The sequence below is a fragment of the Polypterus senegalus genome, chromosome 8 (assembly GCF_016835505.1).
Source record: "Polypterus senegalus isolate Bchr_013 chromosome 8, ASM1683550v1, whole genome shotgun sequence".
Taxonomy (NCBI): Eukaryota; Metazoa; Chordata; class Cladistia; order Polypteriformes; family Polypteridae; genus Polypterus; species Polypterus senegalus.
This window is the reverse complement of record NC_053161.1, coordinates 41,443,554-41,465,567: the sequence shown is the minus strand read 5'-3', so window position 1 is coordinate 41,465,567 and position 22,014 is coordinate 41,443,554. Positions and strand designations below refer to the sequence as shown.

The 22,014-nt window shown below is 37.3% G+C and overlaps 1 protein-coding gene across 1 annotated transcript in view; it reads left to right on the top strand.

The window, feature by feature from the left end:
• The window catches only part of fam185a (family with sequence similarity 185 member A), a 79,557-nt gene that overhangs the window by 40,964 nt on the left and 16,579 nt on the right, over positions 1 to 22,014 (top strand). Inside the window, exons 4-5 of the mRNA XM_039761025.1 lie at positions 12,980 to 13,118; positions 18,331 to 18,372. Of these exons, the coding sequence (XP_039616959.1) occupies positions 12,980 to 13,118; positions 18,331 to 18,372 (181 nt within the window). The remainder of the gene's footprint in view (positions 1 to 12,979; positions 13,119 to 18,330; positions 18,373 to 22,014) is intronic.

Genomic DNA, 22,014 nt, shown 5'->3' with positions numbered 1-22,014 from the left:
TGAACAAAACCAATTACACAATTGAAAAGGCAGCAAAAATATGAAGCGCCTGATACATACAAGCATATTCATAAATCCAACTACTGCGGAAACAAAGCACACGTTGGAAAAGTCAATGTCCCGCTAAAGGAAGACAGTGTAAAAACCCGCATGCAGTGTGTCAGGTCTCAGATAAAGAAGAAGACGAGCTGTTTATTGATGCAGTAAGAAACGAATCGATGAATGAAACCTGTCATCTTTACAACGATTGACAAACACGGAATGTAACTTGAACACAACACATCCTACAAATACTAACCTGATTGAAAGAAATAATGATAATCAAATCCTTGATGACAGCAACACTCAGTAACACTCACAAAACAAATACTGTATATTGACAGTCATGTTACGCTATTTTTAAAATGTTCCCTTTTCTTTTCTAGCTTTTTAACACACTACTCTCGCTATGATACGCTGGTATATATATATATATATATATATATCCCGATCTACATACTCAATAATGGATACTTTATTCGCCATCAATGATTGTTTTGGTAAAGCCATACTCAGTGTATTCATTAGATGAACGGTAAAAAGTAAGAGCGAGGGAGGATGACTTATTGAGGCATGCAGGCTGTAGTGCGGCCAACTCTATCTGAATTGCGCGATCACATTTGAAAAATATATCTTTTCAAGTTCTATTTAGTCCATATGTGTCAAACTCAAGGGCAGCGGCCACATCCGCCCGGCGTAATTATATCCGCCCCGAGATCATTTTATATACTGTATTATTGTTATTAAAGCCCGGTATATGAAGCGCTGGTAACACAATAAACTACAGATCCCATAATGCAGCGCTTCAGCTGCCTTGCCTAACACTTACCGCTAATCAAGTCTACCTTATGATGCTGCAAGTTATTGCGGCTAGCTCACACGATGCTGAAGAGAAAAGTTGATTCTGAAAATAGAGCCTTTAAAACCGATGGGAGGCTGAGTATATGTTTACTGAACCCGTGTGTCTCATTTGTGGAGCTAATGTGGCTGTAATTACAGAATTTAATCTAAGACGGCACTATGAGACAAAACATCAGGGTAACCTGAATGCAATGCAGAAGATACAGAAAGCAGAATAATTAAATAAGAATCTGACACTTCAGCGGACGCTTTACCTGCACAATCACAAAGTGATTTCAAGTGAAGCTGCTTTTATGGGAGACACAAATGCACCAGTGCACCTTGCCCCACTTTCCCTGTTGCCAAGTAATGTTAAACCAAGTCGCCACTACGGTGTTCCCAAACACGCACTTTGCTGATAAACTGAGCGCACTGAGTTTGCACGGCGCTTTGGTGACTTTGAAGAACAAAAAGTCCGTCTACATGCGCTCAACCTTGTGCATGTTTGGTAGCACATATCTGTGTGAGAAGCTCTTCTCAGTGATAAAGACTAACAAAACAGCACACAGGAGTCGCCTCACTGATGAGCACCTGCAATCCATCCTGAGAATCTCCACAACACAGAACCTCACACCAAACAGAAACGAACCTGTGGCCAAAAAGATGCCAGGCGCCCAGCTCTAAAATGACATATGAGCAAAGACAACTGAATGATTTGATTTGTTATTGCTGAAAGGAACACATTTTATTTATATTTCCAGGTTTTGTTATGCAGCATGTTCATATTTGAATTTGTATAATTTTGACAGGATATATTTTTATGGAGAGCAAAATCTTTTGGGATATTTAAAATCTAAGTTTATTTTTATATAAAATTACATAAGAGTAAAGAAATTTGAATGTTTGTTCTTTTAACGCTTACTTTATTTCTAACTTGTATAATTTAGACAGGATATATTTTATGGAGAGCAAAATATTATAAGTTGTTTAAGGTTTGAGTTGATTTATTCAGGAATAATATTCCTGTCTGTTTTACCATTCCTACCAAAGATATTTCTGTCGACTAAATAAAAATTCCTTCTATTTAAAATTTAAATAGAACTTGAACAAATACTATAGTTCATAATATCCACGCAGACTTGCACGTAAGAGCGGAGTCATCCGTTTTAACAAGCAGCGTATTGCACTGATACTGAAATAGCTGTGTGTGTATATATGTAGATATGTATGTATATGTATATATATGTATATATGTGTGTGTGTATATATGTATATATATATATGTATTGTGTGTATATATATGTATGTGTGTATGTATTTATGTGTGTGTGTATATGTATGTGTATATATGTAGATATATATATATGTATGTATATATGTGTATATGTATAGATATGTATATATATATATATGTTTATGTGTGTGTGTGTATATATATATATATATATATCAGGAGGACGTGAGGGAGGCTTGTGCCTCCTCCAGACCGCGAGGGGCCCGTCCTGGTTCTATTGGGAGCCACGGGTCGAGGGCATGGAAGCCCTACCCTGTAGGGGCCCTGGTTACCGCCAGGCGGCGCCCGATGCCGGTTCATCCGTGTGGCCTCGGCCGGGATGGAGCCCGGCGGGACGCCTTTAGAGGACCGGAGGAGGGCGTATGCCTCTTCCAGACCGAGTGGGGGCGTCCGTCCTGGTTAGACAGAGGGCCTCGGGTACAGGGCTTGGAAGCCCAGCCCTGTAGGGACCCGTGGCCACCGCCAGGCGGCGCCCCAGTGATGGCACAAGGACTGTGGGCCCTGGACTTTGGGGAAATCGGTGCAGAGGCACTGGGGTCGTGTGAGTGTGCACTGGACTTTTATATTGTATATATTGTAAATAAACAGTGTGTGGGTTGAAAACATGTTGTCCGTCTGTGTGTGTCCGGCCAGCATTCACAATATATATATATATATATATATATATATATATATATATATATATATATATATATATATATATATATATATATATATATATATATATATATATATATATATATATATGACAACAACACTCATCACTCACAACAGTGACAAAACAATTACATTGACAATCATGTTACATTATTTTCAAAATGTTTCCTTTTCTTTTCATTGCTTCTTTAACACACTACTTCTCCATAAGCTGGTATTTTGTTATATATATATATATATATATATATATATATATATATATATATATATATATATATATATCTTCATATCTACATATATATATATATACATACATACACACATTATATGTGTGTGTGTGTGTGTGTGTGTGTGTGTATATACACATACATATACTTGTGTGTATGTTTGTATGTGTCTATATGTGTGTGTATAGGTTTGGTCACTGAGTGCAAGGGAAAAATAATAAATTATAGTCTATAAGTTATTAAACAGTAAAACATTAACGCTTTTAAGAAGTACAGGTACATTGAAATTACATTTTCTATGTGAACGCTCAAATTTGTGCCTCTGGTAATGTGCCTTACCGCATTTAAAGAAAATTAGTTTTGTGTCCTCTGCAGTGTTAAGAGAGAAAGGCTTTGGTTTGGGATAAAAGGAAAAAGGTGTAAAGAAAGGAAAGTTGCCTTTTTCTTTTATATAGTATAGAGAGATGTGTTCGCTGACATTATGATCGCTTTTGGGGACAGTCGCGTGGGTCTTGTGTAGACTGGTGAGACGCCCCGCCATTAATCGGCTGTGATGGCACTGTCAGTCCTCCACTCCTGTGCGTGTCTTCATAATCCGAGCTGAGGACCTCATAATCGATAATGCAAAAGAAAGTGTGAATCGCCTTAATATTATTTTGCCGTGGTGTAGAAAAGGGGTCCCGTGTTTGCACTTGTCTGGGCTATAGCGCAGGGGAGGATGAAAAAATTAAAAGTGCTCACTTTGACTTAAGGCAGAAGCGCAGTCAGCGCCTCAAAGGCCGGCACAGCTATGCACGCGCTGGCTGCTCGACTTTTGCTGGGCAGGAGACCCCAGTTTTGCAGACACGCTCATGATATCAAAAGTCTCAGCCTTTTGGAGGTCATTCATATATTATATATATATCAAAATACCCGCTACCAGAGCGAGAAGTAGTGTGTTAAAGAAGTAATGAAAAGAAAAGGAAACATTTTAATAATAACGTAACATGATTGACATTGTCATGAGTGTTGCTGTCATATATATGCCTGCCTAAATAAGTCACCCTCGCTTTGCTCTTACTTTTTACCGCTCATTTAATCATGGCTAGTGGCGGAAAAATTATAAAATGGAAGGAGGATGGCTTTACCAAAACAATTATTGATGGCTTAATCGATTATTCATAAAGCTTGAATTGGTGATCTGTTTTTCTGTGTTAACCTCATATTTTTTCATACTTCTTCTCAAACTAAGGTGGTGCGAGGGTAAAATGAATCGGGATGCGCTTGATCAATGTAATCGTGTACCAGGAAATCATGCATTGACAAAAGCTCCCTTTGCTTGTAATGCAAAGTGTGATTAAATGCATTATTTTTAACGCTATGGAGCACATGCATCGAAGCTTCTCAGCTGTGCTTGTGCTAAGAAAAGGAAAGATTTTAAAAATAACGTAACACGATTGTCAATGTGACCTTTTGTAAGTAGTGCCTGGAGGATTCAGTGTGGAGAAACTCTAGAGACAGCGTGTGAATTAACTTGTGGATTTTTCTGTGAGTATTTGGTGGCAGTCTGACGAAGTTGCTTCGGAAGACGGCATTAGCCGCGGAGCTCAGCTCAGAGCGAAATGAGATGAATGGGAGGGGAGATGATGACGTGACTCCCCACCCGCCTTTAACTGTCAATCCCCACAAACACAGTCTCGGAATTTGCATAAGCACACCCCTTCACCTACAATTTTAACTTAGTTACAAAGTGATCAAAACTCTCGCTTATATCCCGCCCCTCTCATTAAACTTGTATCCCGTGATTACCTGTGGGCATGTGAAACGCCAGCGGTAGCCTGTCTATGAACTTAATTTAAAGTTTAGGTTTACACCTTGCTTTCTTTCCGAGGTAGCAGCACTCATGAATATGGTAGTATATGTCACTCGCTCGCTTCTTATTGTTTCGCTGCCTTCTCAATTATATAATGCATGTTTTCTTAAGCGCTTTTGGAGGTCTTCCTGGTTTTCTACGCACGCGCTGACAGTCAGTTCACGTGGATTACGTGGGAGGCGTGATGATGTCACACAAACACCCCCACGTCTTTCCAGCTCAACTCTATTACAGTTAATGGAGAAAAATACCTTCCAGTTATGACCATTAGGCGTAGAATTTCGAAATGAAACCTGCCCAACTTTTGTAAGTAAGCTGTAAGGAATGAGCCTGCCAAATTTCAGCCTTCTACCTACACGGGAAGTTGGAGAATTAGTGATGAGTGAGTGAGTGAGTGAGTGAGTGAGGGCTTTGCCTTTTATTAGTATAGATTATTGTACTGTACATTTAATTACACACATACACAGTTCTTAAACACAACCACTAACCTATGAAGGCACGACTTCAGTAGGAGAGTCTTCAGGTGGTGCAGTATCTTCAGCAGGTGCGTCGTTGTCTTCTTCCGCTGAAGGAGTACTAGGAGTAGGCAATGGGTGTCTAGGTGCGCAGCTGAAGAACATCTTGATAGGCAGTTCCTGGCACTGTCTTTTCATATGTTTGAGGAGGCTTTTGTAGGGTATTGCCATCTTTGATCATATCCAAGAGTTTCACCTTCTCCTGGATAGTAAGCATCTTCCTCCAGCGCTTAGTTTTATTGTCAGAAGGCTTAGAAAAAGCAGCAAGTTTAGGAGCCATCGTGGGGCTTAGATAAAAATTCTCAGAAAGCGCATGCGTAGTGACGTTAGCGTGTATGAGAACAAATCGCAATAGAGTGAAGCCGCGAAAGTCGAAGCGTGATATAGCGACGGATCACTGTAATTCCTTTCCTATTTAAATATTATTATGGTTTCCATAATTTTAATATAGTATAAATTTAACATCTAAGGAGCATAGTGAGTAAAATAAGACAAAATGTACAAAAATTAAACCCATCTTAACCTCCATTTTTAGTTGATGATTTGGAGTCTTTCTGAGCAGCTAGTCCACCAGAGGGAACACTAAGTTGTACAGAGAAATCTGAAATATGGGAGGAAAACCATTCAGGCCAGGGAAAAGCCCCATGCATGTAAGAAGGATGAATGAGGCAACAGCAGTAGCCACTGTGCCAACATCCAGCCATCCATTTTCAAACCCGCTGAATCCGAATACAGGGTCACGGGGGTCTGCTGGAGCCAATCCCAGCCAACACAGGGCACAAGGCAGGAACCAATCCTGGGCAGGGTGCCAACCCACCGCAGACTGTGCCAACATACCACACAAATTATTTCATAATTTTTACAATTTTTAATAGCTGAAAATTCATTACATGAGTTTAGTTTTTAAGTCATTAGAACGAAAGAAAACATAAAATTACAAAACCTATACATTTTTAAAAATTAAAAATTGTTTTAATGAAAATGTGATAAAAAAGATATATGTATCTTCTCCTTCTTTCGTCTGCTCCCGTTAGGGGTTGCCACAGCAGATCATCTTCTTCCATATCTTTTTGTCCTCTGCATCTTGTTCTGTTACCCCCATCACCTGCATGTCCTCTCTCACCACATCCATAAACCTTTGCTTAGACCCTCCTCTTTTCCTCTTCCCTGGCAGCTCTATCCTTAGCATCTTTCTCCCAATATACCCAGCATTTCTCCTCTGCATATGTCCAAATCAACGCAATCTCACCTCTTTGACTTTGTCTCCCAACCATCCAACTTGAGCTGCCCCTCTAATGTACTCATTTCTAATCCTGTCCATTCTCGTCACACCCAATGCAAATTTTAGCATCTTTAACTCTGCCACCTCCAGCTCTGTCTCCTGCTTTCTGGTCAGTATCACCGTCTCCAACCCATATAACATAGCTGGTCTAACTACAATCCTGTAGACCTTCCCTTTCACTCTTGCTGATACCTGTCTGTCCCAAATTACTCCTGACACTCTTCTCCACCCATTCCACTCTGCCTTCACTCTCTTTTTCACCTTCCACAATCCCATTACTCTGTACTGTTGATCACAAGTATTTAAACTCATTCACCTTCGCCAACTCTACTCCCTGCATCCTCACCATTCCACTGACCTCCCTCTCATTTACACACATGTATTCTGTCTTGTTCCTACTGACCTTCATTCCACTCCTCTCTAGAGCATATCTCCACCTCTCCAGGGTCTCCTCAACCTGCTCCCTACTATCGCTACAGATCACAATGTCATCAGCAAACATCATAGTCCATGGGGACTCCTGTCTAATCTTGTCTCTCAACCTGTCCATCACCATTGCAAATAAGAAAGGGCTCAGAGCCAATCCCTGATGTAATCCCACCTCCAACTTGAATGCATCCGTCACTCCTACCGCAGACCTCACCACTGTCACACTTTCCTTGTACATATCCTGTATAACTCTTACATACTTCATAGCTCCTCTTGAAGCACCCTATCATATGCTTTCTCCAGGTCCACAAAGACACAATGCAACTCCTTCTGGCCTTCTCTAAACTTCTCCATCAAAATCCTCAGAGCAAACATTGCATCTGTGGTGCTCTTTCTTGCCATGAAACCATACTGCTGCTCACTAATCATCACCTCACTTCTTACCCCAGCTTCCACTACTCTTTCCCATAACTTCATGCTGTGGCTCATCAATTTTATTCCCCTGTAGTTACTGCAGTCCTGCACATCCCCCTTATTCTTAAATATCAGCACCAGTACACTTCTTCTCCACTCCTCAGGCATCCTCTCACTTTCCAAGATTCCATTAAACAATCTGGTTAAAAACTCCACTGCCATCTCTCCTAAACACCTCCATACTTCCATAGGTATGTCATCTGGACCAACGGCCTTTGCATTTTTCATCCTCTTCAAAGCTGTCCTTACTTCCTCCTTGCTAATCTGTTGCACTTCCTGATTCACTATCTCCACATCATCCAACCTCTTCTCTCTCTCTTTCTCTTCATTCATCAGCCTCTCAAAGTACTCTTTCCATCTGCTCAACACACTCTCCTCGCTTGTGAGTATGTTTCCATCTTTATCCTTTATCACCCCAACCTGCTGCACATCTTTCCCAGCTCTGTCCCTCTGTCTAGCCAAACGGTACAGGTCTTTTTCTCCCTCCTTAGTGTCCAACCTCTCATACAACTCATCATACGCCTTTTCTTTAGCCTTCGCCACCTCTCTTCACCTTGCACCTTATCTCCTTGTACTCTTGTCTACTTTCTGCATCTCTCTGACTATCCCACTTCTTCTTTGCCATCCTCTTCCTCTGTATACTCTCCTGTATTTCCTCATTCCACCACCAGGTTTCCTTTTCTTCCTTCCTCTTTCCAGATGTCACGCCAAGCACCCTTCTTGCTGTTACCCTTACTACATCTGCTGTAGTTTCCCACCTGTCTGGTAATTCTTCACTGCCACCCAGTGCCTGTCTCACCTCCTCCCTAAACTCAACCTTGTAGTCTTCCTTTTTCAACTTCCACCATTTGATCCTTGGCTATGCCCTCACTCTCTTCCTCTTCTTGATCTCCAACGTCATCGTACAGACCACCATCCTATGCTGCTTAACTACACTTTCCCCTGCCACCACTTTGCAGTCTTCAATGACCTTCAGATTAACTCTTCTGCATAGGATGTAATCTACCTGTGTGCATCTTCCTCCACTCTTGTATGTAACCTTATGTTCCTCCCTCTTCTTAAAATACGTATTCACCACAGCCATGTCCATCCTTTTGGCAAAATCCACTATCTTCTGACCTTCTTCATTCCTCTCCTTGACACCATACCTACCCATCATGTCCTCGTCACCACTGTTCCCTTCATCAACATGCCCATTGAAATCCACTCCAGTCACCACTTTCTGTCCCTTGGGTACTCTGTTCTTCACTTCATTCAACTCCCCATTGCACACCCAACTTGGGGTGCATATGCACTAACAACATTCATCATCACACCTCCAATTTCCAGCTTGATAATCATAACTCTGCCTGACACTCTCTTCACCTCCAAAACACTCTTGACATACTGTTCATTCAGAATAACTTCTACCCCATTTCTCCTCGCATCCACACCTTGATAGAACAATTTGAATCCACCTCCGATCCACCTGGCCTTACTCCCCTTCCATTTAGTCTCTTGCATGTATAATATATCAACCTTCCTTCTCTCCATCATATCTAACTCTCTCCCCTTACCAGTCATACTGCCAACATTCAAAGTTCCTATCTTCAGTTCCACTCTCTTTACTTTCCTCCTGCCTCTGAACACGTCTCCCCCCTCTTCTTCTCCTTCTTCGGCCAAGTGTAGCCCGATTTCCGCCAGCACTCTGTTGGCTACCAGTACTGGTGGCGGTGGTTGTTAACCTGGGGATCGATCGATCTGGTATGGAAATTTGTATTGTCCACATATTGATTTTGGCAAAATTTTACACAGGATGCCCTTCCCGACGTAATTCGGTCTTGGGACCAGCACGAAGATGCACACTTGTTTGTGCATAAAAAGACAAATTAGAAAACTTAAAATCGCATGACAGAGGAGTGTTGTATAGTAACAAATCTGGTTGTACTGTACATCATATGATGTGGCCATGATGTACTATGAGAGGTGTATTCTGCTAAGTGCAGAAAGGTAAATATTCCAAACTTATCCTGTTTGTACATCATTCAAGTTGTAACTTACAGATTTGTACTAACAAATGCCACAGTTAACTGTTGTTTTCATTGGATAATGTCATCTGAAGTGTATCAGTGTATATTAAAGGGTTCTCTGTCTGTCACACAAACGCTTGCATTCCCTTGGCCTTTGAAGCTTGATCTTGGTCTAAGTTGACAGCTTATGCCTTGACACATACAATGCAACCCATTAATTAGGTGATCAGGGCTAGCAGGGCCAAAATTGAGCTTTGAGTCCCTCTGACAGTTGGCACTGACTCCCCACTGATGTGCAACATACCTGGCAACACAGCCATGCACACAAGTGACGGGAAACACCATTGCTGCATGATGTGCTGCATAGCTGACACAGTAAATATGGCCAACTGATCACACCCCAGGTTTGATGTGAATGCAATCCATAGCCCCTGCAATTTACGGCTTCAATACAAAATGCATAATTGCAACACTGAGAGGAAAAAAATAACTGCATCCAACGTGCAAAATCACTGACACATTAACTATGATAGAGCGATCATGTTTCAAGTCTGACAAGATGGCAACCTTGGCAATGGAAACACCAATACAGTAATTTTGGTGAGGTGCACAGGAGTGGTGAGTTTCATAACAAGTGCATGCATCACCTGCTTCGAAGTGCATTTATGTTGCATACCTAATAGAAAAAGAAACACGCTAATGTGGTAAAACATCTCTTATGATATTGCACTTTTGACCTGCATAACACAGGCTGGCTGATCCTCTTCATCGCTTACATGTATAGCCTGAGGAACCAGGGGGACCTCCTGACAGGCCCGCCGCCAGAAATACAGACAACTGGGTACGTGTGGGCTACTCTGCCTTCCCCCGTATCCCCACATGATAGAAATGTAGTTTATCTGACAGTGACAATGCTGCATTTATGAATACCATACTTGAGGAGTTAAGCTTTCTCACACATCAAAGTTTGACTGCGAGAAGGAAAGCCAGTGCTGATGGAAGCTCGTAGTGGAATTAAAACAATACATTAATGAGATAGGCCTATGTATTATCTAATGTGTAACGGTACAATTTATACCAATGCAATGAATAGGAGTAACTTCTGAACTTAATATATACTAACGGTTAGGGTTATCTACATGGTGTACAAGTCTGTATGGTAACTTCAAAGTTTTTAAAAATTCCGGGTGATCCAGAATCTTTAGTGATACACACAAAACCAACGCACACTCATCACTGCTTTAAAAGCAACAATAAAACCCAAGCGAATGAATTATCAAACTACGGAGACGGACCTCTGCTACACCATACACGTCAACATCCATGATAGTGCACAACAATATCGCTGTTGTCTGAGACAGAACAGCGCCTGTGTGTGTGAAACGGAAGTATTCAATTACAGTGGCGAAGTCAATCCATTATCCACGTACCCTGTACAACAAACATACTACTCAAAGTCAAGCTCAAATACATCAGCATTGGCTCTCCTTTGTCTTTGAGAAGCGTGCCGCTGCTGGCCCCCTTTGACAAGCATGCTTCACACGACGTGAGCACGATATTTACTTGCGTGGAACGCGCGGCTATTAAAACAGTCACTTGTATTGTTGTAAGCTAAATGATTTAACTTTTCTATTACATGTAACTTGAATAATTGTCCGAATATATATCTATGTGCACAACATCAGCATAAAAAAAATAAAGCATGAAGGGGCCCCCTTCCGTTAGGGCCCCGGACCAGAGTCCCGTTTGTGCCCCCCTGGCGGCGGGCCTGCTCCTGAGCCCAGACCCAATCTTTGTTTAGCACAGAGTGAGGTGTCAGTTATTTCAGTGAAGCTGTAGGATAACTCTGCTTGGCAAAAGGAATAACTAAACTTTGCAGTTTCTTGATAAGTGAGATTTGTGCAATTAATTCAGAAAGAAATCTTTGTGGTAATGATGACATGGGTTCTGCAATTTCCATCAGGCACTGCACTGAACAATTTGATCATTGCCCCAAAAGTGTGCATAACAGCATCGTTAAAACAGGGTGTCCTCAAAGACAGCAACTTCTTCATTTTTTTCCCCCCTCAACCACTTTGAAATAACAATTTCATTTCTTCACTGGATTACAGCTTATGAAAGTCACTTTTCTCCCCATTTATTTTAGTGTGATCCATTTTCTGAGAAATGTACCTGTCTAAAAGTGGCTTATGCAGTGTTGCTAGTCCATTAATGAACTGTTCCTTTCTTTTGAGAAAAAAAACAAAAACTCCCATGTAACTATTTTCAGTGAATTTCACTATTGCAAAATGCAAATGTAATATATTTTAAAGGAAAATCAGCTGTTTTGCCAACGACTACTTATTGTGATATTCAGTATGACATAATCTACGAAGCATCGTTTGGGCCAGTGTGATGCACTTGGTGCAATTCTTTTTACTGTGCACACCACATGTGACAATAAATCCCAAAATAAACTGATTGTACTACTTTATTTTACCATGAATGCACATGTAGTGTTGTCCACCTGCATATCAGTATTTAAATTCACAATAACAATCAAGAATTAGCATTGTCTGCTTTGAAGTACGAGCATTGGATCTAAGCCACATTGCAACAGAATGAACCATGATTTTCCCCAGGACATGGTGTCTGATTGTTTAGAATTCATATTTGACTTAATCATTATGTTATTTAGTCATATCATTGTTGTACCTCTGAATTATGAACTATCATTCATTCATGACAATCCATCACATAATTCATACATTCATACATGCATTTACATTCATTTATACTTGGAAAATTTTTATTTGTCAAATAACTTCTATTTTTGACATGGTCAGAATATATGAGTACCATGTAAAAAATCCCACACAGAGAACATGGAAACATCACTTTGTCAGTTCATGAACATGGAATTCAATGCAAAGATTCTGTGCCATTTTGCTAGCCCAGTAAACTCTTTTATCAAAGTAAAGGATTATACATGTAATAAACAAAAATTCTGCAAGAAACCTTTTCCAAGCAGTTTAGTGCAGTGAACATAATGTGTTTTTTAATAATCCTGGTGCAATATTTTTAATCGGTCAATGCAAATATTTTTCCACTGTTCTTCAGCCATATCAACATTGTCAACATGCTGCTAATTTAATCATTATTGCTCATGTATTAAAGTTACCTGTTTCTAATTTGTGGAATAATAATTTAAAAAAAGAATATTTAATTGTATGGTCATTGACCACTTTTAGTTTTTTTTCCTTATGAAAATATAATACATGAAAAACAATTGTCTGTATTACTTATTGTTACTTAACATTTAATATATATTGTATATACTGTATATATTTTGTTTTCCCCTAAAGTATTGTTTATTTTATAGCATGTGGACATTGCAAAATTGCAAGGGACCAGGATGAGTATTTCTACTGAGCATGGGGCAGTGAAAGCTAAATATATTTATGCAGAGTCTTCTGTTGTCTCTTCTGTGACTGGCAAGATTGAATTGGGAAATGTACATGGTAAGTTGTGAATATCAATCAACAAAATATAGTGATGTCAAGATCAAATTTTAATTGTTCCAGTGGTAAAATCTGATGTTGATAGTAGAGCTATTATAAACAAATCGATACTGTACAAAACTTAAATGCAGAAGACAAAATTAACAAAAATATTTATGTACATAATAAATGTAGTAGTGAACATTCACATGTGATAGGATATCAGACTTCACAGTGGAATTAAATTTAGTATAAAGATTCAATCATTGCCATGAATGCTGCTGATAGGGACAACATTTTAAAGGAACACTCCAACAAAAAGTGGTAATTTAATTAATTAATCAATTACTTACCCCATATTGTTTGTAATAAAGGCCAAAAAAAAATGTAAATCTCATGTTAATATGGGTAATGGAGATAACAAATTTCCTTACAGAGTAGGTTTTTATCTGTCTTGGTAGAATGCAGTTTGTGAGACTTAAGACTGTATCTCTTATACAAATGTGAGCAACACTCAAGCAACACAAGGAACATTCCTGTCTCCTTTTCTTTTCACGCTGTATACCACAAACTATAAACACAACACCAGGTTATGCCACTTACAGAAATTCTTAGACGATTCTGCACTTAAGGGATGGATTAATCAGGAAGGTAAGGCAGAGTATAGGAGTCAGGTGGAGAACTTTGTTTCTTGGTGCAGAAAGAACTGTACAACTTAACATCAGCAAAAGTGATTATTGACTTTCGCCACACAGTACAGCCTCTACGCCCAATCACTGTTCAGAGAGTGGATGTAGAGGTGGGGCACTGCTACAGTTTCATGGGGGTCCACATCAGTGACAGGCTGCACTGATCTATTAACACAGGAAATGTGTAAGAAAGGGCAGAGCAGACTCTTCTTTCTTAATGTGTAGGTAGTGACATCATTTGCATATTCAACAAGCCTTTCTAGGAGATGTTATTACAGAATTTTATTAACGGCTCATGAGAAATCAACAAGTGTTTTCTAAACATACTCAGGCTAGTTCTACAAAATATAAATCAAAAGTAACAATAGCTCCGCTCCCCAATTGACCTGACCTGAATTTAATAATATACTTTTCACATTTATTAATGTGTATGTATTGTTTTTTTTTAATATATAGGCATGGGCAAAATTTAAGTTTACAGTTGTTTTTGTAGAAAAAGACAATCAGGTTTTCATTATTACAATAGATTTATTAGCTCAATAACTTTACTGACTATATTATCTCAAAAGAATGGCACAATGCACTTGGGTACAATCTCGTAAGTGTTCAAGTTGCCGGCCTTCATTATTTACACATTCTTGTAGTCTACTTGCTACACTCAAGCACGCTTTAATAATAATAATAATAATAATAATAATAAGAGAAGAAGAATAATAAGACAAATACAAATAAATAATACAATATCTAATAAATAAATAATACAAGGATAAACTCATTATTTTGCATACTCACAACTGTAAACCTACTTTTGCCTGCATTATTCCTAATAATGTAAGGGTCAGAAGTTTTTGGGGTAGTTTCTTGATCTAATGTAGCAAATTTGTAATTATTTCTTTTTAGTAGCTTTTTTAATAAGGAGGCAAAACATTTGTGACAGGAATTCACTAATAAGAGACACAATTGCATATCTGTAAAATGAAATGTGTGGAACATATAAATACATAACATTTATCAGATTTTACCTGGAACATTGGTAAATAATGGCCTAAATCATAACATTAAATGTTGACAGAATGAGTTAGCCATTAATTAAAATTAATTCAAGAATCCTGCATTAATATTTTGTGCTTAATATGAAAAAGGTAAACAATTTCTGAAACATTTTAAATAAATTCATGTCCTTGCATATTTGGCTTTTTAATATAATAGTTAAAAAGCCAGGGTATAATGACACTCAACAGACATTACCAAATTGAAATCCATAAACTGAATGTGCAGGTAATTGTATACTACTCTGAAGAGTAATGCAAATTAAAAAAAAAGAAAAATTCTAAATTTGACAGTAAATTGTAGTCTTAATACAAGTACCACACTCCAGCAATAAGATGATACTAAAAGGTTGGATGACAGCAGTCACATTTTCATAAACTGCACATTTAACTGCTCTTTTAATGTGACATAAATAACAAAAGAACGAAATGTAAAAGGATGCCAGAAAATGTGTGCATTAAGATTTTCAGCTGTAGTTGGGAATGTTGAGACTTGTAAACCAGGTGCAGCCCACAAAGCTTTACATTGTGGAAACAATGATGAATTTTTGGAAATAAATGTATAACAGATGTAACAGTATAAGATGTTGCAGTAAATTTCTGTAGAAATCTCACCAAACTCATTATACATTTGCAATTTATTCATGAGAATGGCAGTGAGTGAGTGGTACATCTGCAGGTCTCTCTATCTATATTTGGGCTTGTTTATTGTACTGGGACACTGTTTTAAAACCATTACTTTGAGATTAAAAGATCTCTCTAAAATTAATATATTTATGTTCACTACAGTTCTTGAGCAGACCACAGGAACACTGAAAGTATGAAGAATCATTTTTACTTGACATAGGAGGTATACATCCAGTTTAACAAAATAATTCATTAGTTTGTGACTCAGAGACTGGTTGCTATAAAAAATGCAAAGTTTAAGTTCCCAATATTTTAACATTTCTATCATCATGTACTACTACTAATTCCCGCATTCTGCAAACAGTTTTGTTTTTTCTTGTAGAATGGATAGAAGATGATAGTACATACTTGTGAGGTGGAGTGGTAGTTTTAAAATAATTGTACAGGAGGAAGTCAGATATGTGAGCTAATAAAGGACAGTGTAGGATGGATAGAGACAGTGAAAGTTCTGATTTCTTAAGGAGCATGTAATCAGTTTAAATTAAGAAATACAAAAGGTAGCAATGTAAAATTTTAATGAAATCAAAACTGTTTTGCTTCCAAACAGTAAAATAATATAAAATCAATGCACATCTTTCAAACAGATGGAGGTTGAGGCTGAATAGTAAGAATATATATATATATATTTTTTTTTTATAAACAAACAATAAGGACAATATATTTATATTATAAGAGATACTTTTATAAAAATAAATAATTTGTATTGATTTTGATATCACTTGTGCATTGCTATTAATTCTTCTGTGGATATTTTTGCATGTGAAGCATGAATAAGATTCAGATAAAAAAAGATGTAGGTAGGACTTAGATATAGATATATAGATAGATTGTCACACGATTGAGAATGAGCCACACAAAAAAAAGGTTTGGGGCAGCCACCCATATATTATTTCCTGGCTGCTAAATGGAATAAATGGTCACAAAGATGTGTATCAGTCAGAGTACAGAACAGAACTGTCTGGTTGGCAAAAAGATGGCGGTTTTAAAGAAGACCAGAGGAAGAGACCTCATCTGTGGGGCCAGAACCAGAAGTGGCATTGTTGAGACTAGAACTGGAAGTGACGTCATCGAGGCCAGGATGAATTTTTCGGATTTGGTCTGCAGAGGATTGAGAGAATGAGTTAGTGCACTCCGCCACCCCCTTCTTTGGCATGGAGTTACTCTCATTCAGGCCCTTTAGCTGCCTCCCATGCGCATGTGTATGACAATATATATCTAAGAACTATATGTATTTCTGGATTATACTTTAAGTTTTTAGTATAGCTTGTGTTTTTGTTACTGAAAAATAAAAATGTTAGTCAAAATTATTTCAACGCAGATATCATATCATAAGCAGTAATTTAATAACTGAAACCTGTGTTTTCAGATTTTGCCCCATTTAGGTTATAATTACCTTACTAGTGCTACTTTCTCTGCACTGTCAAATTTCTGGGTGAAAACTGCAGGCTTTTATTGAATCTGAAGGAAAAACTTCATTACCATTCAAAGGATGTCAAATATAGTCTTAAAAATACCTAGATTGGTAGAAATGTATAAAACTGTATCATATTGTTTGGCTCTCCCTCTGTTGACTAAATAATCATTATACACAAATACTAAAGCAATCACTACCTCCTGGCATCTTTGGTTTACTTTTCAGACAAAGCTCAACATCTTTCCTTGTCCTTGGCTGATCATATATACATTGAGTCGTCTTGATGTCATCTTACACTTTTAGTTTTGCTTTATTTTGTGACGGTGTGCTTATGTTTTCTGTGTGAATGTTAAAACTTTTATTTATAATTTTTCTTTAGGATCCAGATGAACATTTTAATGTTTATTATGATTAGAAAAGGGCCTATTATAAAAATAGTCTCGATCTGCTTTAAAATAAAAGATTCATAGCACAGAATAAACTCAGGTTTTTTTAATGGAATCATGAAGATTAGTTGTTGATAATAAATACCTTCTCAGTTATCTTTCTGAGCTGTTGAAATCGATGGATTCTGTCAGGTAAACCCTGTTTTAAGATATATTGTACTCTTAAGATAGATAAGTCTGTGATAGAAATAAGGATCTAATGTTAAAGCTAAAAACATTTTGACTCATACAGATCTGCCTTCTGTTTATTGCTCACTAATCTCAAAACAGACACCATCTGGATTGGAATGATAAAGGCTATATTTCATTTTACTTAGCTTTGCATTTGATTGTTCACAAATTTCATACTTGTGTAGTTATTTCCTATTTAGATAAAAATGATGCTTATTAATTTAAATGGTCTAATTGTATTAATTGTGATATGTTATGAATTAAGTTGTCTCTGTGATGCTGGAGTAATATTACAGATGTTGTCTGTGCTACAGTGTATAATGGGGAATTAGGAAAAATTGCCTCTGTTTTTGCACTACCAATTTTTAATGTTTGAGACTTTATTTTTTTTTTTACTACTTATGTACTTTTTTTTTATAAAACTGTCTCTGTCTTGTACCAAAGTACCCTATAATTGTTTGATTTAGTAAGTTGTGAGCTACTCATAATACCTAAAAAATTACACAAAATAAGTGGATATTTTGGCTGCCAAATCTCATTAAAATAACAGTTCTGTTTGATTTGTGAAAAATTAGTTTGTACACTATATACCTGTTTTATAAAAACAGCATTAGCTGTGGTTTGTTCCACATTTTTAGAGAATATCAGAAAGGAATGGAAAGCTGTAGAAAACTGTAATGTAGTAATTAAAAAAGATAAATATGTAAATGTTGAATCAGAGATAATTTCAATTTTATTTACAAACGGCTTATATTTTTCCTTGTTGATATTTTATAGGTAATATATCATTGCAGAGTGAAACTGGAGACATTATTGTTGGTAAGATGGCTTATCCATATTTAAATGTTTTTCAGTTAGAGATGTTCTTAAAGGTGAAAAAGTGTCCGACATGGCTTCAACTGATTTTAACATTTATATCAACAAAAGCTTAAATTTAAATTTGCAGTGTGTAGACTTTTGATATCTACTAATTGATTCCTGCCTAATGTTACAGTATAAATAAATGACATGGGTACACTTGCTACTCTGATAAATTTGTGAGTTAAATTATGTCTGCACTGCATGTTGAAATATGTTATTGGCTTTAATATTTTGAATATGCTTTTTAAATCCTTGTATGTTATAAACCAGTATCAACAACGAAGTTGCTTTGAGCATTTAAATGAAAAAAGATCTAAAAAGACTAATGCCTATTAAGTGGCCTAAAATATTTTTGTCTTGTGTGTTTACTTTAGGAGTCCATTAATAGGCATTCCTACATGGGCACAACAGAAGTGCTTTTCTGGAAACTTGCTATTTTAATTCTGCTTGATACAATGCTGCCAACATTTACAAATGCAACATACTTTCTTTAGTTATGCATGCTGAACAGTATTTTTGGACATGATCTGAATGCTAAAACGAAAAGTTCTGCAGTTGTACCTACAACAACAAGAACATTTATTTGTATAGCACATTTGTATACAAAAAAGTGCTTTACATAAAGAAAAGAAAAAAAAAATATATATATTAAGAAATTTAAAATAATTCAACATTAATTAACAGAATAAGAGTAAGGTCCGATGGCCAGGGAGGACAGAAAAAACAAACAAAAAAAAAAACTCCAGACGGCTGGAGAAAAAAATAAAATCTGCAGTGATTCCAGACCATGAGACCGCCAAGTCCCCTCTGGGCATTCTACCTCACATAAATGAAACGGTCCTCTTTGTAGTTAGGGTTCTCATGGAAGGACTTGATGATGATGGTCATGCAGACTTCTGGCTTTTAGTCCATCAATGTTGGAGCATCATGATGCTTTGAGTAGATGGTGGTGGTGCAGGCCCCCACCACAAAGAAACCGGAAAAAGAAACAGAAGAGAGAGAAGGGGTTAGTACGGATTTTAGAGCCACCATGAATAGTTATTATGACAAATTGAACATACAGAGTATCAGGATTAGGTTAAAGTGAAGTTATGAGAAGGCCATGTTAAAGTAATGTGTTTTCAGCAGTGTTTTAAACTGCTCTACTGTATCAGCCTGGCGAATTCCTATTGGCAGGCTATTCCAGATTTTAGGTGCATAGCAGCAGAAGGCCGCCTCACCACTTCTTTTAAGTTTTGTTCTTGGAATTCTAAGGAGATACTCCTTTGAGGATCTAAGGTTACGATTTGGAATATAAGGTGTCAGACATTCCGCAATATAAGATGGAGCGAGATTATTTAAGGCTTTATAAACCATAAGTAGAATTTTAAAGTCAATTCTGAATGACACAGGTAACCAGTGTAGTGACATCAAAACTGGAGAAATGTGTTCGGATTTTCTTTTCCTAGTTAGGATTCTAGCAGCTGCATTCTGCACTAGTTGCAGATGATTTATGTCTTTTTTGGGTAGTCCTGAGAGGAGTGCATTACAGTAATCTAGACAACTGAAAACAAAAGCGTGAATTAATTTCTCAGCATCTTTCAATGATATAAGAGGTCTAACCTTTGCTATGTTTCTTAAGTGAAAAAATGCTGTCCTAGTGGTCTGATGAATATGCGATTTAAAATTCAGGTTACAGTTAACAGGTACCCCTAAGTTTTTTTACTTCCGTTTTGACTTTTAATCCTAATGCATCAAATTTGTTTCTGATAACCTCATTGTATCCATTATTGCCAATCACTAAAATTTCAGTTTTTTCTTTATTTAGCTTAAGAAAATTACTATTCATCCATTCAGAAATACAAGTAAGACATTTTATTAGTGAAACAACAGAGTTGGAGTCATCAGGTGCTATTGATAAGTACAGCTGTGTGTCATCAGTGTAGCTGTGGTAGTTCACATTATGCCCCGAGATAATCTGACCTAACGGAAGCATGTAGATTGAGAAGAGCAGTGGGCACAGGATAGAGCCTTGTGGAACACCATATAGGATATCATGTGTCTTTGAGTTGTAATTACCACAACTAACAAAGAATTTTCTCCCTGCCAGGTAGGATTCAAACCAATTTGAGACACTGCCAGAGAGGCCCACCCATTGACTAAGGCGATTTCTAAGAATGTTGTGATCAATGGTGTCAAATGCAGCACTCAGATCTAAGAGGATAAGAACAGATAGACGGCCTCTGTCTGAATTTACCCACAAATCATGTACTACTTTAACGAGTGCAGTTTCTGTGCTGTGATTTGTTCTAAAACCCGACTGAAATTTATCAAGAATAGCATGTTTATTGAGGTGGTCATTTAAGTGCATAATGACTGCCTTCTCTAGAATTTTACTTAAGAAAGGCAGGTTAGAGAGAGGTCAAGATTATTTTTCTTGAGTAGAGGTTTAACTGCAGCAGTCTTAAGACAGTTAGGGAAGACCCCCGTATCTAATGGCGAGTTTACTATGTCTAGAATATTATCAATTAGCACGCCTGATACTTCATTGAAAATTGGGTCAAGGATGTGGAGGGTTTCAGTTGAGAGATTATTCTATGTAAATCATGTATATCTGTCCTAGTGAAAGAATTTAATTTGTTTATAATGGAGTACTGGTCCTTAGGAGGATTCGCAGTGGTGGGGAGATATATTATGTACATTAGATATACCTATATACATTATAACAGTAGTTATGTTCTTATTGAATGGAGGGTGAGAGGGTTATATCAGGAATGGCAGCTTAAATAGGGATTACTTGTTAATTTGGGCTAGCAACTCCAGCAGAACTGAAGACCTGTTTATTTAACCCAGAAAGACAATATGTTTGTTTCTTGTCATTTACATTGATACTTTAGGTTCTCCCTTTGTGTGTATCTCTTGTTTTAGTGATTTATTTTTTATAAATCCACAATTTTCATACTTTTAGCAGTTTTCTGAGTTCAGCGAGATACCACAAGTATGTCCTCTCCAGTTGCACTTAATATAATGTAGGTCACATACATTTGAATTATTATTTTTTAATATAGTAATGTATACATCATATATGAGAATTTAATCAAAAAGAGTACTAGGAGTGCTAGAGCCCTGTTTGCAGAATTTATCACAGGTATAATGTCTGTTTGCATTGGGCATGTTTAAGAAGGGTAGGTGACTTTCAACTTGCACATCAGAGCTTTGAAACTGCCAAGGTATTTAGAAAAGCATGTGGGATTAACAAAATAGCCAAGTTTCATTTTGAATTCAACATCACAATTGCAAACTCAATAAATGTGTATATTTGTGAAAAAAAGAAGTGAAGAATTTCTACAAGTATATTTTAATGTCAGTTTTGCTCTTCTGTTTGATTTTAAGATAGTCTGTTTAATGGTTTTCCAAATTTTTTCAAAAAATATTTATTATTTTGTGCATTGTTTTGAGTATGGTCTGTATCATAGGAATTTTGTATTATGAACTCTGTATCACACTACTTACTATATATGGAATAAGAATTGAATTCAGGATGGTGTGTTACATCTCTCAGAATTAGGTTCTTTTCAAGAATGTTTTTAAGCTAGCAAGCAGCAAATGATTGTCATCAAT